The following is a 24,379-nucleotide window of genomic DNA, read 5'->3' on the forward strand; positions in this document are numbered from 1 at the left end:
AATGATGTTAGCAAATATTAGTCCCTGTATTTCCATTTTGTTCCGAAAGTGGCTGTCAGGCTTTGAGGCTGCCTGGAGCAGCATTGCCAGTGACAGCCAGCCGGGATGCGATTGTCCCTTGGATCGAGCTGCGCTCTTATTGACAAACCCAGTGCACTGAGGCAGGGGCGAGGATGCTCCACTGTCTGTTCCTGGAGGAGCGTGGCTTTTCTCCTGGCATTCCTGGTGACATTTGAAAAGGGTACTTCTGGGCTTAGTGGAGTTCCCTGCGCCGGTCCCTGCGCCCAGCTGGAGTCAGGGGAATTGCAGATGTCTCTTCAGGAGTACGTTTATTGCATACTGAAGCCTGGATTTGCCCGTGATTTATGCTGGTTTTGGCTAGCCAGACCCGCCCACCAAAGTTAACTGTCACGGGAACAGTGGCTTTGACATCAGCATTAATTGTACACCAGCCACAAAGAATCGGTGAGCAAGGGGAAATCATGAGAAATTTCACTGTTTAAGGCATGTCTTAAGCTTCTCTATCATCTTTTCCCCATTTCTTACGTGCCACTGCCTGTGCTTTGGCATGCAAGTGCAATCCTCTGAGGTGTCTTCACGTGCTGTCACAAATTCCTCTTTATTCCCACAGTTTTTATCTGGCATTTTAAGAGCAATATCTTGTCCATATGGAGTCCATAGCAATTTTACCTTTCCTACAGCACCTCTGTTGCATGGTCTAACTGCAGATGCTACTGCCGTCATCTCCCTTGGGGTCAAGTTCCAAATTGTGGAAGCCCTGGATCATCCTGTTCCTTAACTATCATTAGTAACCTGTGCATCTGTAGTGCTTCTGGACAGCTCTGCCAGCAGTGAAAGAAATGGAGCTGGCTTAATTGAGAGCCACATAGTTAATTATTAGTGCTTTTTTAACGGAGGAGACAGGAAATTTGCAGTGTCAGTTTTTAATTTCATTGTGGTTTGCGGAGTAATGTGACTTTAAACTCATGAGTCATTATCTACATATAGGTAGCCCTAAAAGCCCTCTTTTGCTGTAAAAATGTCAAGAGATTTAAGAAGGAAAAGGCATCTGTGTGTTACTGACCCCTTCAGCCAGGATGAACAACAAATAAAAGCACAGTTGCTGTCAGTAGCTGTGACGTGACTTGGAGGGAACTGCTGCTTCTTGCCCCGCTTTTTGTGTCCCCGAGTTTGGAACATCGTGCTCAGATATTGCGTGGAAGTTCTGGCAGGCTGGGCAGCAAGGAATTTGGAAGTGGGCAGATGAGCTCACGGATAGGCAGGTTGTCAAAGGCAGCTGGAAAGAAACCAGTTTGTATCTGCATTGAAAGAAACCAGTTCCCCTCTGTGCTGCAGCAGAGTTAACTTTATGGCAAGCCTGGAATCATTCCCCTTTGAAAGCGCAGTTGAGGATGAATGGTGGAGCCTTGTCTCTGTCTTCATAGCGAAATACTGAGAAAACAGGATCTTCTCCTGGACCTACTTGCTCTACATATCAAGGACTGTGATGGAATAAGCTTGCTTCAACATTCATAAATTGAATATTGAATTACCTATTTCTGTGTGAAAGAGATGAGATAAAAGCTACTTGGACAAAGTGACTTGTATATATGGATTAAAAGCCAGGGAAGTTTTTCCCTGAGTGTTTTTGGAAAAGCCTTTATCACTAAGTTTCCCGATGACCTTACGTGCACTCAATCAATGTGATTAATCTTTGGTAGAAATGCATTTGTTGTGCAACCAAAGAAGGTGAACTTAATCCTAGAAATCTCTTTTTTAAACAATTTCTGCCTCTAGAAAGATTAAATGTATTTTTTCAAATGTTCTTTTCTGACTCGGAAAAAAAGCAACAACCAAGAACTAGAGTGGGAAGAGATAAAAGAATATAGATTAAATTTTTTTGCAGTTTCTGACACTGAATGCCCATCATTCCTCAGTATCAAACAGGATAGACTAGTAGTGAGTGTAGCTTCATTGTATAGGGATAACTCTTCTGTGCACTTTCAGGTGATCTGAAATGAATTATTTTTTATTAGTGGAATTGAAATAATTGATGGACAGTAAGGTTCCCTGCTAAATAATTTTTTAAGAGGGGCACTGCACTGTAAAGACTCTGAAGCCCTTTCCCTTGAAGAAAGGAGGACTTCATGTCACCTTCTACTCTAAATTAGAGAGAGCCTACTTGCCATGGAATAGTCTTCAAAGCCAATTTCCTTTCCATGTGTTCTTACAAAGAAGTATGTCTGTGGTATCTGCAAACCTCATGTTACAGCTTTGGGCTGGTACAGGAGAAGTGAAAGGTGGAATTGATTGGCTCAAGCTGGGCAGAATGTGAAAGTAAAGGTATTAGAGGGAACTTTGATTTAAAACAAAAGCAACCGAAGGAGCAGGAAGTAAGACAAGTATGTTTTATTTAAAAAAAAAAATCTCCACATCTTTCTAGCTAGAATTCTGATGGGGCAGCAATGCTTTTGGGTGCAATGAAGCTGATGAGAGGGATGGAGCATCTCTCCTTTCTGGAAAGGCTGAGAGAACTGGGCTTGTGCAGCCTGAGCACAAGAAGGCTTCGGCGTGATCTGATTTTTGGCCTTCCAGTACCTGAAGGGATTCTACAAGAAAGATGCAGAAAGACTATTTGCAATAACAGGAGTGACAGGGCAAGGGGGAATGACTTTGAATTGAAAGAGAGTAGGGTTATATTAGATATCAGAAAAAAATTCTCCCCTTTGAGGGTGGGGAGCCTCTGGCACAGGCTGGCTGGAGAAGCTGTGGCTGCCCCGTCCCTGGGATTGTTCCAGGCCAGGTTGCTTGGGGCTTGGAGCACCCTGGTCCTAGTAGAAAGTGTCCCTGCTCATGACAGGAGAGTGAAACTAGATGATTTTAAAGGTTCTTTCCAACCCAAATCATTCCATGTTTCTGTGATTCTGTGTATTGCAACTACAGAGAAGCTGCAAGAGGCTGGGACTTCGTTCCTGATCTTTTTCCCCATAGGTGTGACACTCTGCCATCACAGAAAGCCTCAAGTTGCAATTAATGGGCTGGCTTTGTAAGGAATTGCTGCTGCAAATTCCAGACCGGTTTTGGCTCCTTATCTGAACACCAAAACACTTAATGCCGTGGAAGAGTTGGGGTTTGTGGTTCCCTGCACCCCCTAATTGGGTCGGGCTTTCAGACAGCAGGCACTTACCCCTGCTGAAAGTCTGGCATCAATGTAAAGGCAGGCAATTGAAGATCCCAGGCTGCAGGATGGGTTTTTTTGAAAAGCTAGGCCTGGGGCTCCGTATCGATCAATCATTATTCTAATTGTTCATTTCTATTATGGTGGGAATCATTCAGAATCCTAGAGTTCCTGGGAGTAAATCATTTGGAAATGCTGCCCATTATAAAATTTAATTTTAAATCTATATTAAATAGATTTCTAAAGGCAAGCTTTGCAATCTAGTAACAGAATATTATGCTGCCTCACAGAGGCTCAGCTTTTGGGTCCTGAAGGGCCAGGGCTGGGAATGAGAGTTGGGAATATGGTGGGAGTCAGGATGCTGAGCCAATCTTTCTTTTTCTTTCAGACAACAGAGAAGAGGGGAAAGGAGAGCAAAACTGGATTTGGAGGCCCAGTCATCAGCTCATTATATCAAGAAGAGGAAATAATCAGGTGATTATCTGTGCTGGAATTCGGTTTAAAACAGTGTTTTTCTAATGTCATTTTGTTAAGCCTTTTTTTTTTTGTTGTTTTAGTATTGCACAAGTGTGGTGGCAGCTACAACAGGATAATAAATGACAGGAAAGAACTTTTCAGGTCCATAATCATTTAAATCAATATCTGCCTGTATCATTGCCAGGTAGTAACCTTTCCCTAGTGCAAGATGTGGGGGAAGGGCAGGGCTTCCCATTTTTCAGTTATATGGCTTAAAAAAAAGAGGCAATATTGGATATTTTTAATAGAAAGCTATTCAGGCACTACCTTTTTCAAATAGTTATTTCTTTACCAATACATTCATTAAGGACTGTTCAGTGAAGGTTTTAGTGTTGGACAATGTTTGCCTTCAGGGACAGTTTGTGCCTTATATCAAATTAATTTTTTTTTCTAGCCTCTGCAGCTAGAAAAGCCAGCTCTGCATTTACTGAACTAGAGTGGCTGCTACTTAAAACTGTCAAGGTGCAAGTAGTAAGTGACATGAGCTACTGAACAAGAACACCTGGATGGTTTTTGCCTGTTTTTTTTTTTTTTGCTGTTCTAGGCTACTAATCATGGGTATAATATTAAACTCCAATACCTAAATGATGTTGTGGAGGAAATTTTAGAATGCTGTATCATATTTTTAGTTTAAATGAACAGGTAGAGAAGACTACATTTTTGTCAGTGTTTCCTGACATGTAGTCACCCATTTACGTGCGTATGATCCCATTTTTTAATTAACATCTTGCATCTTTTTACCTCCAGGAAACGTAAACACTGATTTCTTGACATGCAGTCTCCAGCAGGGAACTTACCTAAAGAGTTAAAACTCTAGCCCAGCGTTTCTTTGCCTTGTTGTCACAAACCAAGGAGCAGAAATCTTGATCAGGTGGCTCCAAACCCTTTGCAAAGAGCTCAGGTAGGAATGGAGGCAGCTGTTGTAAGCAGGCAGGGTGGCAGTTGTGTGCTTGGCAGTAATGCAGGCATTTCCCTGGGGACTGCAATCCACTTTAGAGTAGAGTGGAGTACTTGGCCAGGAATAACTTCCTGCCCTTGCATGGAGAGCCAGCACATCTTGGACTTGCCCTGGCCCTTGAGCAGAGGTGGGCAGGTGTGACCTTGGTTTAACACACTGTTTGAGGAATGACATTTCTGCTGGCCACCAGCTCCTTTTTTGTCCCTGCTCCATCAGTGCGGGTCTCAGCCAACATCCTTGATCTCACAGTTTGACTTTGTGGTTTAAATCCTGCTCAAGCTCTCCTTTTAAGGGTAGAGCATAATCCCTACAGTGCTGTCAGAGTCTTGGTTATTCCAAGTGCTGCCTATGCCCTTTGTTGGGTTTGAAATACAACATAATGTACAGGAAAACAGAGTTTGCACTGGTTGATTTGACCAGCCTAAATCTTTTCATGAGTTTGTTTTTATTTCCAGTAGCACAGCTGCAAATACTTTTTTTCCAAACATACCGTGAGGAACATAGGTGCTGTTTGTTTAGCACAGCTGTCCTTACAAATGAGGCTGTAGGCAGGTGTAGTCTCCTGCACAGCTGGAACAGGGTGATTCTGCTGAAATTTGTTGAATGAAGTGTCCTGACTCTGCTGGCAGAGTTGGAAACTCATGTAGTCTGTCAGCACAGTTTGACTCCCAGGCATCAATGTCTTCCTTGCAAGACAGGAATGAGCGAGTGTCACCATCATCTACCCACAGCTTCACACTTCCTGGCTCTTTTGTCTACTGTTCATTCTCTTCCTGGAACAGGGAATAAACATGCAAGAAAGAGGCACATCTCTAGGATGATAATTACACTAATAAAAGCATAGCTTTAAACAGCAAAATTGCTCTGGTACCAAACCTGCAAGCAGATAAACCAAAGAGGGAGTGGCTCTAAACATTAAGTTTGGGGTCCAAGTTTGTCTAGAGCGAGTACTGACTCCCTAGCTGTACCTGAGAAGGGCGACTTTTGTGAGGCTGTGAGTGGTTACTTACAAAAACATAAGTAATACTTCATAGAACAGAATGTTGTCATAAAAAAATAAGGCATTTTCTATAGAGGAAGAACATGAAAAATTTTAAGGGGAAAGAAAACTGATTAGCTTGAGCCAAGATAAGCTTTAACACCTTGATAGTTCTGGGTAAGTCCCGTGCTGTCAATTCAGTGCGTGTGTGTGTGTGTGTGTGTGTGCTGCCTCAAAACCTGATGAGAAAAGAAACTTTGATCCAGACTTTTTTATTGACTCAGTTGTCCATGATGGGCCTCTGAAGTTTTGCAGCAAGCTTGCAAAAAATTGAGTAGAAATCAAACAACTACAGTTTGTTTCCCAGCGCTGTTGATAGGATAAGTATTTTCTTGTTACAGGATTAGGAAAAAAGCCCAGAATAAATAAGAAAAACCCCTTATTTTGTGTACTAAAAGTTAAAACTCGAGTCCTCATCAGCCCTGAGTCCTGACAGATTGCTGGAAGCAATTTTTCAGGCGGTATTACCCTCCCAAACACAGCCTACCATGTGCCCTTTAGGATTCTGCTGATCCAAAGGCAGAAAAAGGCTGCTGATTTATCTGGAGCCACAACCTCCACTTGCACCAGGAGAATGACCAGAAGGCAGGTGTGGAGTTTCGAAGGGTCACCTAAGCAGGTTCACTTGTCTTATTCTTTACCAGGACCTTTTGAACAGTTTATCAAACAATTAAAGCCCTCCAAGCCGTTGCTGTGTAGTATGAGGAGGAGAGGTTTTGTTTTAGATAAAATAACCCCCTAGTTTGCCATCAGCAGTAGTTAGCAGCAAAGCAGCAGCGCCACTGATTTCAAACTGAGTGTCTCAAATTATGCCTAAATAATGCTTACATTCCTTTTGTGGAATGAAATGCTTGAGGCTTAGGATACAGATCTGTAAATGATGGACAGAGTAAAGTTACCAGACCCTGCCCTAAAGTGGATCAGTAATAGGAGGAACTCAAGTTGTGCCAGGGCCACTTTTTTTCCTTATCACTAATTATCTCAAACGTTTCTAATTGAGAACAAGATAGAAAAATGGTCAGTCTGGCTCACAGCACATTGCACTGATTCCAAATAAATTCAAGAGCATCCACAGAAACAGGTTATACCGATCTAATTAAATCAATTTAGAAAGAGATTCGGTTGAATCAGTGCAATTTGTGTGTTCATAGATCAGCCCTCAAATCAGGAGAAGGTCTCTTGAGCTAATGAGGCGTAGCAGTTATTTACTTTGGGGTACTGGGCTCTGGTCATCAATTAGGAGTCATTAATAAACCCTGGCAATAAAGAGCTGGAGTACCCCCAGTGAGTAATGGGGAGCAGTTGCAGGATGTATTAGCATAGTGCTCTGCCTCTGGGTTTCTCTGCAAATCACTTCTCTCCCCTCGGGCATTGCATAAAACTCCTTCGTGCTGGTGACTGATGATGGGACTTGGAGGTTCCCTTGGAAGGAAAGATTTAGAAAGTGTCAGTGATTTCAGGCTGGGTATAGTGGTGGTTTTTTTGGTTTGTGTTTTTTTTTGGGTTTTGTTTTACTGCTACATAAAGCTTTATGTCCCATTTCTGGTCTTATTACAGAACAAAACAGTAGTAGTGGCGCTCTTTCATGATCAAAGCAGTATAATTGGAGTTTCACAAACCTGGGAAATGACCAGTGATCTGAGGTTGATTGATGTGTTACCAGTATAAATCTCATCCAAGACACAATCTGAGAGATATGCCAAAACCACCGTAGCCTTGGAAATCCAGCTTTATTTTTCAGCATTTTTTTAGAGCTGGGGCAAGGAGTAGGCAGTTTGTAAGTGTTTTCAGGAAACAAATACACTGATTTGGCAGGTGGAGAATGAGAAATAACATTGCCAAATGTCCGTGTCCCTTTCCACTTCCACTGGAGGAGCCCTCCTGCACTCTACCACGAGCTGCTTCCTCAAGGCCTTGGCGTGCCGGGATGGGAGTGACATCTGCCAGTCGGCACCGAGGCCTCCCTGAGCTCTGCTTTACACTTCTTCCATCCAGAGGGATGCTGAGGAAGCCCTTGTCTGGTTGAAACTACCACCCTTCCCCAGAAGTTTGGGAGCAACCCCAGCCACGAGCGGAGCAGCATTTAGGACGTGGGTGCGGAGCGGGCACCCCTGGTGTGCAGGACCTGCCTGGTGCCGTGCAATCCATCAGAATTGGATTAATCCCACTAACGCAGCCGCCATCTGGTCCCGCTGCCGGGCCGGCTCGTGCGAGCCCCCGTGATGGATGGCCCTGGGAATTGATTAGTTGTTGTGCGAGACAAATGAACTGTTTTGGCAGAAAATACCAGAGGTCGCTGCATGTGGTCAGGCACAAAGGCTGCTGAATTTTAAAGAGCTGCTTCCAGCATCCATTGCAAGGATGCCGCTTCGGAGCGGCGGTGGCTTTTGGGATGAGCCCAGTGCTCCGGAGCACGGTTGGGGTTCTGTTGTCTCCCTCCGGCCCTGCTTTTGGGAACACCAGCACTGGAAATGAGCGTAAAGCTGCAGAGACGTGCAGCATCCGTGTTGGGAATTACGGGCTGGTGTTCCGGGTGCGGGTGGCTGCGCCACAGATGTGTCACTCACGTAAGTGCTGGGCTGTGCAATCCCTGTGGAAGAGCTTTCCTGGTTCTGTGGAGCCCAGGCAGCCCACAGTGTGCTCAAGCAAAACGCCTGCAGGTCCTGGCAGCTGGGGCCTGGGGTTTTTCAGGTCAGTGTTGCTTAGAAAGGGGTGTTCTCACGGTGATGTTAAGCGGACTGTTCTTTTGCCTCCAAGTTTATTGCTTCCCCCCTTTTTACTGTCCCCGGAGCAGTGACCTTTGGGGCTTTGCTTTGTTGTGCAAAGGGCTCAGGCCTGCCTTCCCTTTGGGAGCACGTCCTTCCGTGGTGGCTCCCACCCGGCGTTTCCCGGCCGCCTCCTCTGCGGTGCTGCGCCGAAGCGCGTGCGGTGGGTGGGGAATTGGATGACACATGTCCCGGCGGCTCTCGGAGGGATGGCACACGAGTGTGCCAGCAAGTGGGCAACACTTCCCTCGGGACGGCCTGCCGGCTCAAAATAAACTTGAGTTATGGATTTATTCAGCTTGTAAAACCTCAGCTGGCATAAATAATTGAGAAAGCAAAGGTTTGTCTGTGGAGCGTACCTCCGGGACCTGCTCCTGCTTCCCTCCCTCCCACCACCCTTTCTTATGAAAATGATCCCAGTTGCACTGATAGATAATAACAACACCAAGCAATTAAAAGCTATGGGTGGCTGGAGAGAGGAGAAAAGGTTCAGTTAATGAGCTTTTCCTCTTCCTGTGCCCAGGAGAGCCTCCGAAGTGACGAGGCGATTAAAGCGAAGAGATAATTATAGATTATGTGAAAATGGGTCCCTTGGGGGGCCGAGGGCCTCGACATAAACAGTGAGTGTCGCGGGTGCCTCTGGGCTCCCCGCACGCGTCCCGTTCCGCTCCGCCGCCGCGCCGCTCGCTCGGCAGCGCCGTGCCAAGCGCGCGGGCAAAGCCACCTGTTAGCGGCACCCGGGGCCGCTCCCCTGCAAATCCACTGGGATGTGCCTTGGACCAGCCCCAGGAAAAGGGGAGAGGATGCTCAAAGTAGAACCTGGTCTCAGCCCTCTGCCCTGAGCTTTGAGCTGGAGGTAACCTGCGGAGGGGGAGGAAGGGGACAGGGCAAGCCTGGAGGGTGTTCTCTGCACGAGGGTAAAATAATGTGGATTTCAAATCTCTCTTCTTTGCCCTTTTCAGTGGCAGCCTCGGTGCTGTTTAGAAAGCAAGGAGTTTTACAGCACTCCAGATAAGAAGGAAATGATCAGCTGGCAGCAGATCTTTTCCATGAGCTGTTTTAAACCTGTTGGCTCAACATGTGTGTTTTGGACAGCCTATGGAGAAGGCTTGCAAAGCCTACTAAGCCTGGGGGGAGGTGACTTGGTTTAAGTTCTTCCAAATCCTTTTGTTCAAGGATGGAAAAAGCTGCCCACGTGTTACTTGCAGGCAACAGGTAGGCTTCAACTCATCTTTAAATCAGAATTGCCATCTCCTGCTGGGGATGGGGGAGAGCACAAGGAAATAGCTTTGGGGGCCGTCAGCAAGGGAAATCAGAGAAACCCTCTGGCCGTCCTCAGGAAACAGATATAAAATCTCTACCTGCCTTTACTGACAGTCTCTGACTTGAAGACTCCTTTTTATTTCAACCATCTGACATGGAAAGAAAATTGCATCCAAATCTTCCTTTCAGCTACAGGTTTTGCATTATTGTGCACCGTCTCCATTAGGTTGAGTTTTGTGGTGTTTCTCTGAAGATGTCCTGATTACTGTATTTTTTATGTGAATTGAGATTTTTCTGAAAGTACTGATGGAAATGCTGTGGGTTCTCTCCCTCATAACATTATCTGAGCATGTCTTTGCACTGTCCTCTTGTATTTTTCACATGTTTCTGTCTGGTTTTTGCCTGTTCCTATCAGTTTCTGGGCCTTGCTGCTGACTCTTACCACTTTTATGAGGAGTGCAAATTCCTTCTAGGAACAAGTCTGATAAAATCATTACATCCTTCTTCTTTTCCTGTAGCTACTACGGTGGAGTATAAACACATGCACCCATGAAATAAGGGAAGGGGAAGAAGCTGAGTTGCCAGGTTTTCAAGCTCTATTTCCTATTTGTACTGTGTGGTTTTCAGTGCAGAGCCAGCAAATAGCAGTGACTTGTCGTTGTTCCATTCACACCATTCAAGGATGTCTTCCTTAGTATTAGTCCTTCCAAAACTCTGGGTTTAACTCCTCTGAACTCTTTCCTCAGTTTCCCTTCCTGGTTTTAGCTGGATCAGATTGTTTTAAATGTCTGGAGTGCAGCTTTGTATGGCTGCTTTATTTTTAGGCAAAATGTTCTCATTATGACCGGAAAGGGCTTGTTTCTCTTTGTTAATATTTATAGAAAAGTTTGGTATAATATATGCTTAATTTTTTTAAGGAGGGCATCAGGAACAAAGGAACGGTTTAAAGATTGAGAAATAAATGCAGGGTAGGAGAACGAAATTTCCCGAAACCTTCTCTTTGGGTGGGAAATTGGTATTCTGGATTAATTCCATTGTGGACATTTCTGAAAGAAAAGTGGTTTTTTGGAATGGGGATATATAGAGCATTTGCAGAGTTGGTTATTCCAGAAGACTAAATCATATCCAAATAGCTGTGTCAGGTCATTTTCCCCTTACAGACAATAATGTCCTCGGGAAAAGACTTTAAAAGTCCTGTCTGGAGGCCGTGGTGGGAAAACGGACTGGTTGTGGTAGGTCAGGGTTGCTGTGCCCTCTCTGCTGGCACAGACCCTGCAGACGCTCCCTGTGGAGCACAGTCAGGTGCTTTATGGCTGCCACGTCCCTGCTGGTACCTCTGGTGCTGCCCTGTGAGGTCTGTCAGGGCTCTGCAGCGTGTGCAATGACCACCTGGCATCACTGCCAGGGAGGGAGGGGCACAGCCTGAGCTCATGGCTGTGACATGGAAAATCACCCAGCAGTAACTGGGGATGGTTGTGGGCCTCTCTAGTGAGAAGGAACTGGGGCTTGCTTTGGTGTTATGGAAGAAAGAGCGACCTGTAATAAATGAGGGAGGTGTGGCTGTGCCATGGGGAACCAAGCTCCTGTACAGTGTTGTCTGAAAAGCAGCTTCTCCCAAAAGGCTGCTGCTGTCAGCACCTGGGGTTGTGTTGGAGGGGTTGGACTAACAAGGTAGGACTGGAGGGACTTCCCAGCATATCACATCAGCCCTTGTTAGCAGGGGCAGGCATGTCTTGTGACCTCCATCATGAGTCTGTCAAGCTCCATCTCCAGCAGTATAAGCTTTTGCCTTTTCTAATCCCGCTGTGAGATTCTTTTTTTTCCCGGAATTCAGGGTAATTGCATTTAAAGCATGCAGGGATCTGTTTGCCAGGAGCTTGTGTGCAACGAGCGGGCAAGACCTCTAACGAATGAGTTCATGACAAGCTGGTCAAGAAGCTGGGAGCCTCCTGTAATGTCCTCGGGCCTGAACACAGAGTATGAAATCCTGTGTGGCTCCCAGTTCTTCTCTAGAAAGGTACAGCTCAGGTGTCACTGCAGGGGCTGCCTCTGTACAAAGAGCAGGGGTGATGTGCTGGAGAACAGTGCTACTGAGGGAGCAAGGTGAGAGCGAGGGCAAAGGAAGTGACTTCTTTGGAGAAAGCAGTGATCTGCCTCTGGAGCAAGTGTCAGTGCTTTTCCTCACCTTTTTCTGGCACCATGGCAGGACACAGATGCTTGAGGTCTGGAGAACCAAGAGTGTAACTCAGTAAGCCAGATGCATAAGAATAAAAGACAAAGTCAAAGTCGGGTCATGGCGCTCTGCCTGCCCTGATGGGAGCGCAGGACATGGCCTTGCTGGCATTTCATTTTCGGGGGACTGCAGGTCAAAGAGCGTCGCTTTTTGTTTGTAACCCATTGCTCAGAAATGCAGATGTTATCTAGAGTTTACTTTTCCTTCCCGGTGTTCTTCAGCCTTCAAGTTGAAGAGCAATGCAGATGAATAGAAGTGCTATTGCCTTTTTGCTCCAGGGGATCAGTTCCAAATTTCCCTGCTGCATTTCTCCTGCCCAAAACCCTCACAGCAGACTGACCTCCTTACTGGGTCTGACCAGCTCCAGCAACCTCCCTTTTTTCTGTGTAACTGAGGCTGTCAGTCTGAGTTCTGCTGAACATCCAGAAGGTCTTTAGTTAAGGTGATTGAAAACTGGGGATGTCATGTGAGGCAACGACTCTGTTTAACTCTGCCAAGTCCCATAGCGACGCTGATGGGCTCATTTGAACCATGGTTTTCAGCTGGAAACTAGAGAGAGGATTATCTGGGCTTTTGGCTTACTTCTGGAAAACCAATGGCCTCTTTTCTTTATTCCCTGCTAGCAGCACAGTGGTGTCACTGTACTTGTGCCTAAAGGTATTATTCTTATAAGAGCCTGTGAAGGGTCTTAATTCATTAGGGGTTCTGTTTGTTTGGCAGGTAAGGATGGAAGTTTCACCGTGTCTGAAACCAGAGTGTTGCTTTTAGCTGTAAGAGGAGCTGTAGGTGTGACTCAAGCCCCTGTGACACCATCATTTGATCTTCCTGCCTGCAAGCAGTTCTAAGCAAGCACTTGCTGGTGTTATATCCAGGATCCAACATGTGTTTAGCCAGGGACAGATTGTTTTGCAGGTGTCCTGTTTGTCCTGCTGTTTTCTCCAAGCCGCATTAGTGACCTCTGTCTGGGGTGGATGGCATTGGGTGTGACCCAGAGTGGCTCCTACAAGGAGAGCAGCTTTAGCCTTTTCTCTTCTGTGGGATTGTAGTGATTTATACCAGAACTCGAACATGGATTTTTCTGGCTAACTTCATACATTTCTTGTGCCATTTCACAGGAATAAACTGACATTTGTCCAGACGTAATACTGTTAGAAACAACCTTTGTTTTTAGGAAGCAGGATGTTCTGTTTCTTAACTTGGGGGGGATGGGGAAAAGCACATTATTCTGCATGTGCAGTACTAGACGCCTGTTTTGATCCAATGACTGCGCTGAAATGTCTGTAACAAAGTTAAAACATATGTGCATGTAGCCTTTGTGTTGTGTAGTAACGTGGTGCTTCTTTTGCTTTTGTTTCCTGAACAGAGAAGAGGACAAGAACATTTTTGATTACTGCAGAGAAAACAACATTGACTATGTAACCAAAGCCATTCAATCAAAAAAAGTGGATGTGAATGTCACAGATGAGGAGGTATGGAGAAAAGATAAGGACCATCAATCTTTTATCTGTTTTGTGTATTAATTCACTGCTACTCCTTTTTAAAATTCCATGCTTAGGATTGTTGTAACAAGGTGCTGCAACAGTTGGACAAACACTTGGTCATTGAGACAGGGTAATCTGTTTGGAAACAGCTTTCCACTGGATTTCTGGCAGTGTGGATGTCTAACTGTGGGGCCGTAGCGTGTCAGATCAGAAACTTAGTTTCTATGGTGTTTTCAGGAATATCAGCAGCCACTTGCAGAGTAAGATCTTCTGAATACCTCCTTTTCCCCGCTTTGTACACTAAATGTGGTCAAACAGAAGTAGGAAGCGAGGGAAACACCTTTTTTGACCCATGAAGTCTGTTTGGGTTGAAGGAGTATTTCTGACAGGCCACAAGCTTTTCATTGTTCTCAGATGGAAGGGAGATGAGCGACACTGGCTTTCCAGCTTCACAAAAACGGTGACACTGTCCAGTCTTTCTCTGCTCATCAAACTCAAAGCAGTATTTCCCCACAGGGAAGTAATACAGGCATTGCCAGAAACCCCAAGAAAAATCAGTCTAAAACCATGAATTGGCTTCATCCTTTTTTTGGTAAGAGTAAACCCCTGGTGGGGGCAGTTTCCCGTTGATCCTTCAGGAGCTGTGGCCGTACCAGGTTTGTCACCTCGGTTTCCCTGCTTGCACAGTGCCACCTAGCCCTTCCCCTGGTCCAGCCTGAGCACAGCCAGCTCCTTCCAGCACGTTGTGTTCTGGTGAACAGATGAAGTGCTTAGACATTCATAGACTGAGACGCCACAAATTCAGTTGGGTTCTCCTGTAGCTCTAAGCAGATTTCTGCCCTCTGAGCCATGACAGCCCCGGCTGGGGCCCTGAATGCTGATGGCAGGGCCTTTTATTATTAATCAGGAATTCATGTGAATTAATTTTCAGAGGAGAGGAGGGAGGGTGTTCACAGTCAGGGTTAGAATTTCACATCATAAATTCAATGAACTGAAGCTGTCATGTGCCACACAGTCGCTGCACCGGTGCCGTTGCTGGGCTCCATCCTCCTCCTGCAAATCACAGGTTACAGCAGGAGAAGTCCAGGGCAGTCCCACAGAAAATACAGCTGGAGTCTGTTAATTAATAGAAGCTCATTTTTAGGATCGCATGCTTGCAATAAGTGCATGTTAGCACTGCTTTGTTCCCACTGGCAAGGTGCTCTTTTGTAGTTAGCAGCATTCAGAAGTTTATATTTTCCTTTCTGTTCAAGTAACAAATGTGCTTGTTTTCAGCCAAAGAGATACTGTTTAAACAAAAAAATCAAAATATTTTGAGGAAGTTCAAGTATCTAAACTATGTAAAAAACTACCAGATTACGTCCTTTGGGAATTATCCATGAGTCCCTGATGTGAAAGAAGTTCTATTTCTAACGGATGGATATTAGCAGATAGCTGTTTGCAGAGTATGGGATTGCTTCAGCACAGCAGGAGCCAAAAACATCTGCCTACCTGTAAAGGACTTGTAAGAGGATTCCCACTGGGATAAAGCTCTCCCATAGAAGAAATTCTCACAGCTTCAACAATTTTGGTTTACCCCAACAAATGCTCAAAAAAAAAAAAAAAAAAAAAAAAAAAGGGCATGCCAAAAGGAAGAATCTGAAAGAAATAGTTGGAATATAGTTGAAATATAGTTTCATTATATGTTATGGAACTGAAAGCATTGCCAGTGTTGTTTGGTTACCCAAACTTGTCCTTCCCAGTCTGGGAGGTGACTTATTTTCCTATATCATGCAGGTTGATGGGAGTTTTAGAACCCATTTTAGACTAGAGGTAACCCAGACTGAGCCTTTCGTGAAGTATACACAAGCATAATCTTGTCATTTTTATTAAATATTTTAGTGGTACTGTGTAAATACTTCCTGCCAAATCCAAAAGCTGCCTCACCTGGCTTGTGGACATAATTCACACTGTCAATCCTTTGATTTAAAAGCCTATAAATTTAAAATGTCGGCAGGGTACATACAAAGAGTTAACTTCTTATGAAACAAAATCTACTGAAGCAGCAAGTAGACTCATGCTAAGCTGCAAAGATGCTCAGCCTTTACTTGGGCAATAAAGGTTTGGCTGGGGTTGTAGGGTGTTTAGATTTTATTTTTATGTGATACGGTAGTACTCCATCTAATTGTATCCCCCCATTTTGTGCAAACCTGGAAGAAGTCAGTGAAAGGAGAAAGGAAATCAAGAATAAAAATGTGAAGTGGGGATGAGCCAACTTTGTCGAAGCAAAAAGATTTCAGAAAGGGCAGCAGAAGATTCTGAGGTGATTCTGAGGTTTAGATAGATGTACTGGGAAACTTCCAAAGCATAAGTAGTGTCCTTCTCCCCTCAAGAAGTAAAGCTCTTCACGTGTAGCATTAAAGCCAGCATACCTGCTAACAGTTTGGATACGATAAACTTCAATTTAGAATTAAACAAAGAACCTAATGACAGTAATCATGTACAAGCTTCCATTTACTGTGGCTAAATTGCCCAGAGTTCAACAGAATTGCTTACATTCACTTATAAGAAGTAGCACAGACTAAAGCAACCTGTTTTCCTTTTGTATGTCAGCAGGACTAATGGAATAAGAAATGCACTGTGGCTGTGAAGTCAGCCCAGGCACATCCTGGGAGTGTGGCTCACTTGCTGCCTTTTCGAAAATAGTATTTCTTCAACTTCTAGCAAACCAGGAGCTGCTCAAAGGCAGAGATGAGTTGCTTTTGTACTTTGTGCCAAGGGCTGTGGAGGTTGTAGCTAGATAATTTTTTTTTAATTGTTGGATAAATCCCAGTAAACAAACATGTTACCTGTGTGCGGTATTTAAGCCCTTGCCAAAACTTCAATGAGAGGCATCTGACAGGATGCTCACTTAGTCCCTAATCCTTGTGCTTTTGAGACAGCAAGTGCCAAACTGGTGCCAGCTTGCCAAGGAAAGGACAGGGGGGAAAATGGATTTGAAGAAGGGTCACATACTTATGGATTTATAAGCTTTCTCCCATTAGAAAAGCTTCACCAAACATCTCAGAGCTCTGATCGTTATTGACTTCCAAGTCAAGTTTACCTGCGTAATTGTAACAACAACCCTTCCATTCACTGTTTCTGCTGTCACAGGGGGATGCAGCCATTCTGTAGATATCTGTCTTTTCTAAATTACTGCTCACAGAACACTTGCCACAAGTTCGAGTGGCTCATTGCTATCCAGCCATTACAGCTGCAAACATCGTGCCTGGAAGTGTGGCTTTATACTGTAGCACATCCATTCAGTTTGGCTTTGTTCTCCCCTTTCTCTGCTCGAGCTAATTGATGTGAAAATCATTCCCATCCATTTGTCTGCCAACTCAGTGTATGGGAGACAAATCCCTGTCCTGTGCTTTGTTTGTGAACACCCTGTGACTTGGAGCTGAGCAAAATTGATGTGCTGTTGGCTTGAGAAACTGCTGCAGGAGCTGGCCAAGCTGGCAGCGGTAAGCCAAGCAAAGCACAGAAGATTTAAGAGGCAGGGTTAGTGCACTGGGGCTATTTTTATGCTTTTTTTTTTATTAAATACTTCAAAGTGGGGTTGAAATGCATCCTCTCAAGTAACTTCTGCAACAACTGTTGTGTTTGAATTGCAGGGAGGGAGTACCTTGATGTTTGACTGCAGGTAGCCGAGACCTCACTGCTGCAGCGCTTTCCTACATGAAATTATTCATGTTGCTTTGAGTCTCTCACTGCTTAATGAAATAGTCATGTGGGAATTGTTTTGGGAAAGCTCAATCTGTGGCCCTTAAGATTTCTGCCACGTTATTTAAACACACAAACACATGCTATATGCTGATATGAAGCAGCAGCTGTGCAGACTAAAGAGTTTTTCAGCGTGCAGAGGTGATATCCCTGCTATACAAAAACTGGGACTGTACATTCAGTTTAAGCTTGTCTTATCACTAAGGTTTATTTTGAGAAAGACATGGGAAACAAGTGGATTTTGTAGCTGTATAACTGCCTGAGTATATTAGCTAGAGCAGTTGACCATTGTTAACTTGCCTGATGCTCTACAAATAGGTCTGAATATTATCAAGTTTCCGTAGAGCCATTAAGGTTGAAAAAGACCTCTGAGATCGTCAAGTCCAACCATTTCAAATACCAAATTCGTAGTAATGCTTTTTGTTATGCAATAAGTAGGTTGAGATTCTTCTGGAGGTGTTTTTCCTTCCACATCTCCTGGTGTGCTCTCGCACAGAAGGTCTCCAAAGCCCCTTGCACCCCGTGTCGAGGGCGTAGCATGCTGCAGACATTTCTTAGGTGGAGCATGTCAGCTGTTTAATAGTGCACAATTACAATGCAGAGCCATTTGAGGCACTAATTAGAAAATATTGTATCCATTTAGAGTTGCAGAGAAAATATATAGGTAAGCAGAGTGTAATTACCCAAAGTGGAATTGGCCCAAGACTTGAAATCCATACTCCTGCAAATAGCGCAAGGAGATTTTTAATGACTACAGATGATCAGGCTTCAGGGTTTTGTCTTGTTCAAAAGACACCATGTGTAGCAGAACCAGCCTGCCAGTGTCATGGGCAGGACCAGTTGCACAGTGCTCTGGTTACCCTGAGCTGTCACAATTAACTGTTGGTTTTCCTTTATTGGTCTCAGCCAAGTTCAGCACCAAGGAAACAAGATTCTTCTTGTCCAGAGACAAGTGCAAACCAACTTATCTTAGCCCCTAATCTGTAGCATGAATTTCGATACAAAGCACAGAAGTGCCTTTATTTTATAATGTAATTGTACAATAAATACATTTGAATAATTGCAATATTATTCCTCTACGCATATATCAAGACACTGAAATCATCTGGTGAAGTATTTATTGCTATTGTGCATATTGCAGATGTGCCTCTTCCTTTTGAGATACACATCTGTGCCTTGAAAAAAGTTGGTATTTGTCCAACTGAAATCCTAAGTCTTAAGTAATTACCAGTCCAGAAATGAGTTAAGGATGCTAAACATGAGTTAAAGATCTCTTCATATTTACCAATTGTTTTAAGTTGTACTCTTTCCCCCTTGTAGACTTTGATAGGGGTGCTGAGTGCAAGAATATGAATCATTAAATGGCCTGTGGATGTCATCAGTGCTTCCATAGAAAGTCATTGTCAGAAAATTCATTCTAATGCAAGGTTAATTAGTGTAACATTAAAATTACACGTTACAAAAATTAATTAGTCCCTGGGTCAAAAAGTGTGAATTTCCTGACTTAAAATCATGCTCTACCTCTGCTGCTCTGCCCAGGAATATCCAGCAGAAGCAGCATGAGCTTTGGTCACAGATGTCTTCTGCCCCTCCTGCTTTCTGGCACCGTGGCCAGGAAATTTGGCTCACAGTTCCCATTAGCAGATAAATGAGTTGCTCACCTTGTTCCCCACTGCTTTATCAAAAGATTTATAACCAGGCATGGGCTAATTTAAATGATTTCTTCTGTGAGGGTCTGTGACTGTTTGCCGTGGCATGTTGAAAAACACGGGTCAGTCTGATGGTGTCACAGCTTGAGGGAGGTGATTCCTGGTCAGCTGCAGGGTAATTTCCAAGAAATCCCCTACAAGTGAGCTATGTGCTGACCTAAACCAGGAGAGGCTGATGGAACATTAAGGCTAATCTGCCAAGTGTACATAGAAGGTTTTTCTTCTTTGTTTGCTATCTCAAAACTACTTTGAGTTACCTTTCTCAGGGATCCTGAGCTACTTCCCATGCCCTTGGGGCGTGCAGGATGATCTGAACTTCCATTACATCCTGTGCCATGGTGGCAGACACTTGTAGAAAGGGGATGGGAAGAAAACCGTGCAGGTTTAGGGGGGGCTGGAGGTATGGCTGCTGCACCCTGCTCCAAGAAAGGACAGTCAGGGGTGCCTGCCCAGACACCCAGTTTTAGTCTGGCTTCCAGCAGAGGCAGGATCCGTGGGTTGAGTGTTTCAAACCTGCCAGAGGAATGAGCTTTTGGGGACTTGGCATCCAGGTGACTTAGGCAGCAGTGAATATCCTACCCTTGCTGTGGAAGTCATTGCTCCCAGAAAAGTCAGAGGTGGCAAAATCCTAAATCTATATAGGAAAACAAATAATGGCCTGGCTCCTGCATTTCATACTTTGCTGCTTTTCCCCTCTAAGTTTTTTGCTGGTTTGTGGGTTTGGTGCCAAATTAATGAAAATTTGAAGTATGTGTCGCTTTTGACATTTCTAGCATTATTGTTTGAGTTCAAATCACCAGTAAGTGGCATACTAATATTATTTTGGGGTTTTTTTTTAAAGTCTGTATTAAATTTGGTATTGGTGCTTATTACTTAATAGCAAGACTGGTTTTCCATGGGGGTTTTTGGGGTTGTTTTTTTTTGTTTGCATTTTTGTGGTTTTGTTTTCTGGGGTTTTTTTTGCTTGGCTTTGTTAATTCTGTCCTGGCTGTTTCAGGGCCGGGCTCTGCTCCACTGGGCGTGTGACAGAGGACACAAGGAGCTGGTTTCAGTTCTGTTACAGAACGCTGCTGACGTGAACATCCAGGTAAGAGGGAACACAGAGGGAAATTGGATTGATGTGTTACACGGCCTCCTGACGGAATATTTCCATGAAACTGAGTGCTTCCAAAACTCCACAGCAAGTTCTCTCAGGGTATTTATCACAGAAAAGCTGCTCCATTCTGGTGAGACCCCACCTGCAGTGCTGTATCCAGCTCTGGGCCCCCAGCACAGGAGGGACATGGACCTGTTGGAGCAAGTCCAGAGGAGGCCCCAGAGTTGATTAGAGGGATGGAGCACCTCTCCTGTGAGGCTGAGAGAATTGGGATTGTTCAGCTTGGAAAAGAGAAGGCTTCAGGGTGACCTGATTGCAGCCTTCCAGTACATACAAGAAAGACAGAATGAGACTGCTTACAAGATCATGTAGTGACAGGACAAGGGGGAGCGAGTTAAACTGAAAGAGAGTAGGTTTAGATTAGATATTAGGAAAAAAAGTCTTAACCTATGAGGGTGGTGAGGCACTGGCACAGGTTGCCCAGAGAAGCTGTGGCTGTCCCATCCATCCCTGGAAGTGTTTAAAGCCAGGCTGGACAGAGCTTGGGGGAACCTGATCCCATGGAAGGTGTTGCTGCCCATAGCAGGGGTTTGGAACTAGATTATCTCTAATGTCCTTTTCAACCCAAACCATTCTGGGATTCTCTTGTAAGAACATCCAAAAAAGTTAACCTGGGAAAAATAGCAGAGTTTGGATCCACTGAGGTTTGCAGCCCACATGTCTGAGCTTAGCTAGCACCGGGTTTGGGGTATTTGAATAGACCAGGTTTTGACCTAAACTGGTACAGCAGCCACTTTGCAAATGGTTTCTTGCGGCCAACCAGCCTGGGTCTGCCAGTGCTCCTGAGTCGACACTCCCAGTTCTGGCAGCTTATTGTAATTAAGGGCTGGCCTGTGTAAATGTGATCGTATTCAGACATAATTGTCCAACATATTTCTGTCAGATTATGATTGATTGCTCTTTAGCATCATGGCACTTTTTGGTTCTGCTCTCCTTCCCAGTTTGGACATAGATACGCCTTTGCTGGTGGATCTTTGAGCTCTTACTGGTGGGATCTGGGCAGCCTTCAGGAGATGCTTTGGGAATTTGTTAGAGGTGGATGTGAAGCAGAGCTGCAGTCTGAAGTCCTGTGGGCAGAGCTGTGGTGTTCACAGGCTGCAGATAGCTGTGTTGGTATTTACACACAAATCAGATTGTTGTAAGAAAGTCTTGTCTTGCCCTTTCCTGGGCAGAATTTCTGGTGGGATGTTTATGAGGAAGCACAGCTCTGCAGGGGCTGGTGAGATGTGTATGTTTATGCTCAGGCCTCCAGGGTTTCAGTTGTAATGGATTTAACAAGAGTTTTTCCTTACATAGAGGAGGGATAGAGTGAAGACAGTGCGAATGGGGTGCTTTGCACATCCTGTCCATCTTCTTTCAGTCAGAGCTAGAGAGTGATGGGTTGGATGCAGTCAGGAACAGCTTTGCACTGAAATTGGGAAGGAGTGGAATCAGGCACCTGCCCGTTCCCTTCGCCCTGGCAGCCTGGGAGATGGTTCTGAGTTCTCTCTGAAACGTCTCTTCTCTTTGACACTTGTCTCAATCCTTTGGAGGTGAAGTCTGACACTTAGAAGGAAAAGCAGAAGAGAGAATCACCGTATTTTTTTTCCCCTGAGTATTAATTTTCTGTTAAATTCTTCTCTTTTCTTTTTGATGCATTGCACATTTTCTAACCAGATTATTTTTGGCCAGTAACAAAAGGTTAATAATAGCCATAAAAAGAAAAATCAATCTTTGATATGTTTTTCCCCGGCAAGGTAATAAAGGAGAATTTTTTATAAAGGTCTCTATTTGCACGTAGGTATGTTCCCAGAGAAAGGAGACACATTTTTATTCTCAGCCATATATAAATTGCGATAACATTTCAAGGCTTTGTGGCTTAATGTTTATTTCTCTCTTCAGTTTTTTGTTGGTTTGGAGGGGTTCAGTTTGGTTTTTTGTTTGTTTGTTTTTGTTGTTGTTGTGAGATTTTTTTGTTGGGGTTTTTTTTGTTGTTACTTTTGGGGGGTTGTGGGGCTTTTGGGTGGTCTTTTTGGTTTTGTTTGTTTTGAGGTTTGGGGGGGTTTTGTGGTTTGGTTTGGGGGAGGTTGTTGTTTTTTTTTTTTAACTTTGACTTTTACCCTGGAAGAATTCACATCCAAAGCAAAAGCAGGAGAAATTCTAAGAGCAACCAGAAGAAAATGGGAGAGGGAGAAACTCCGGCTTCCTAACAGGCCATAAACACTGCAGCACCTGCTATAACACATTACCAAAGGCACTATTAACGTGTAGGCTGTAAAGAACAGTGGGTTCAGTGTCAGGGGATGCCTGGTGAGTGGGTGATGCTGTTTGTCCAGAGTGACGTGCTCCCAGCAGAGGTTTCCTTCACACCTCTGCCCAAGCAGCCTCTGCAGTCCCACCTGCCTCTCCAGGCCTTCAGGAGTTCTTCTGTGTTTTCGTTTTTGCAGCAGCACCTTCATGCAGGCAGCAGGAGAGATAAAGGATAAATTCGGGATTATGAGGTTTGTGAGCAGGTAGTGAAGGAGAGGAATGTTACAGACCAATTTTTTTTTAATTGCCGATGTTTTAGTACGCTTCTAAAAAGTTAGTCGAACAGCATGAGGGATTTATGCTCTCTTCCATTACCTTTTTAATAAATGTTCTTCCATTTTGGCTCTTTTGCAGTGTGCTAAAGGATTTAGCTGCCCTAAGCAGGCAGTGACAGTGGTGCTCTGCTGAGTGACCTGGAGCAAGTCTTACCTGTTCTCTGTGCCTTAATACCTTTTTGGTGCCTTATTTTAGTTCCCTTTATACTGTCTGTTGTCAAAGTACTGCAGTCTCTGGATCAAGAGGGTCTGCAAGAGTCAGCTTATTGCTCAGTGCTGATAAACAGACAGCTGTAGGAGCAGGAAGAGAGGTCTCTGAGAATGGCTCTGCTCTTTCTTGTAGCATGCTCAGACCCACTTTAATTCTGGGAATAACCCCACGCCCCTGGACTGCTGCGATCCAGTGCTTGTGCTTTTTGTTTCAAAAGTGGTGCTGCAGTTTTCTAAGGATGGTTCACTGATACCACTGAAAAGCTGCAGCCACTGAATTCTCTGCTTGTTCATAGTTAGCTCTAACAGTGCATTTGAAAAGAGGTGGTGAACAACTGCCATGGGCAGGGGGATACAGAAAGGCAACAGGCTGCTCTGCTTTGTTGAGAAGGGGCATTTGTGTAAATGAATTACCTAAATCTCCAGTGCCAGGGACCATGTCCAAGTGGGTGGTGGGATGGTGTTTTGGAGCTCTGCTGGAAAAACCCAGAGCTTGGGGCTCAGTCTGAGAACGGCCTCCTTCACTGGAACTGTTTGCCTAAACCAGCAACATAGCAGTCAGTAATGTGATGTTAAGCTGGAAGATTCTAAGCATAACACAGTGGTAACATAGGAGTTATGAAGGGGCTCAGCAGCACGATTATAATATCCATTTCTAGCTTTAAAGCATAAAAAGACACAAATTTTCCTTGCAGAGGATGAGCAACAAAGGGAAACCCCTTTACTCTCTGGGGAGAGCACCTTCTGGACATGATGTGCTGCTCAAGCTTTCAGTGTATTTGAGGGACATAAACCATAGACTTTCCTGCTGGACTTCCTGTGGCTGCATTTTGTTTCACTTGTGGGTACTCCAGACTCCAAAATAATAATCCATGTGTTGATGGCATGCCCTTGGGAGTGTATGGGGAACTATCTGGGAGTGGTGCTAAGCAGCTCAACTTACTCTGGTAAAGCTTTTCATGCCTATCTGGTCATGTGAGCAAGTCTTAACATAGATATTGTGAGTTTTAAAAGGAGCTCTATCACTTGACACACAGGATAATTTAGGGCTGTGTACCTATCTATGAGGCAGAGCAGGTGAGTTTAAACCATATCTAAATATTTTATGATTTTTATACTGCATCATTGTGCAATTATCAATGTTAACGGTAATAACTTTATGTGCTGAATTTTTTCTGTAATTATGACTAAAAGGATGAAAAAAGCTGTAACTGAACTTCAGTTTTTATTTCCTGACTTTTCACTTTCCTGGGGAAGTGCAGATCAGTGCACTAAGACTTTAAACCACCGGTCAGCAAGTTCCCAGTAGTCACTCATGGACCCTTCTGATGTTTGAGAAAGAAACTTGAGACCAAAGCTGAAAATCATCAGGTTAAGAGATCTGTTGCTAGTATATGTGGGGTTAACTTAGTTCATTCCTATAAATTTGTAACATCAATGAAAAGCATCTGGTGTCTGTGCTGTCTGCAGAGAGCATTGGTTGATTTTTGCTGCCAGTGCTGGATTTGTCTCTAGTACCAATTCATGCAAGGCTGCTCAGTCGTATTTATGCACTGAGGTGAT

The 24,379-nt window shown here is 44.3% G+C and overlaps 1 protein-coding gene across 1 annotated transcript in view; it reads left to right on the forward strand.

Annotated features, from left to right (window-relative positions):
- ACBD6 (acyl-CoA binding domain containing 6) overlaps positions 1-24,379 on the forward strand; it is an 81,899-nt gene that overhangs the window by 22,084 nt on the left and 35,436 nt on the right. The window contains exons 4-6 of the mRNA XM_040073483.1: positions 3,567-3,652; positions 13,316-13,421; positions 19,884-19,973. Of these exons, the coding sequence (XP_039929417.1) occupies positions 3,567-3,652; positions 13,316-13,421; positions 19,884-19,973 (282 nt within the window). The remainder of the gene's footprint in view (positions 1-3,566; positions 3,653-13,315; positions 13,422-19,883; positions 19,974-24,379) is intronic.

Source organism: Hirundo rustica, chromosome 9 (genome assembly GCF_015227805.2).
Source record: "Hirundo rustica isolate bHirRus1 chromosome 9, bHirRus1.pri.v3, whole genome shotgun sequence".
Taxonomy (NCBI): Eukaryota; Metazoa; Chordata; class Aves; order Passeriformes; family Hirundinidae; genus Hirundo; species Hirundo rustica.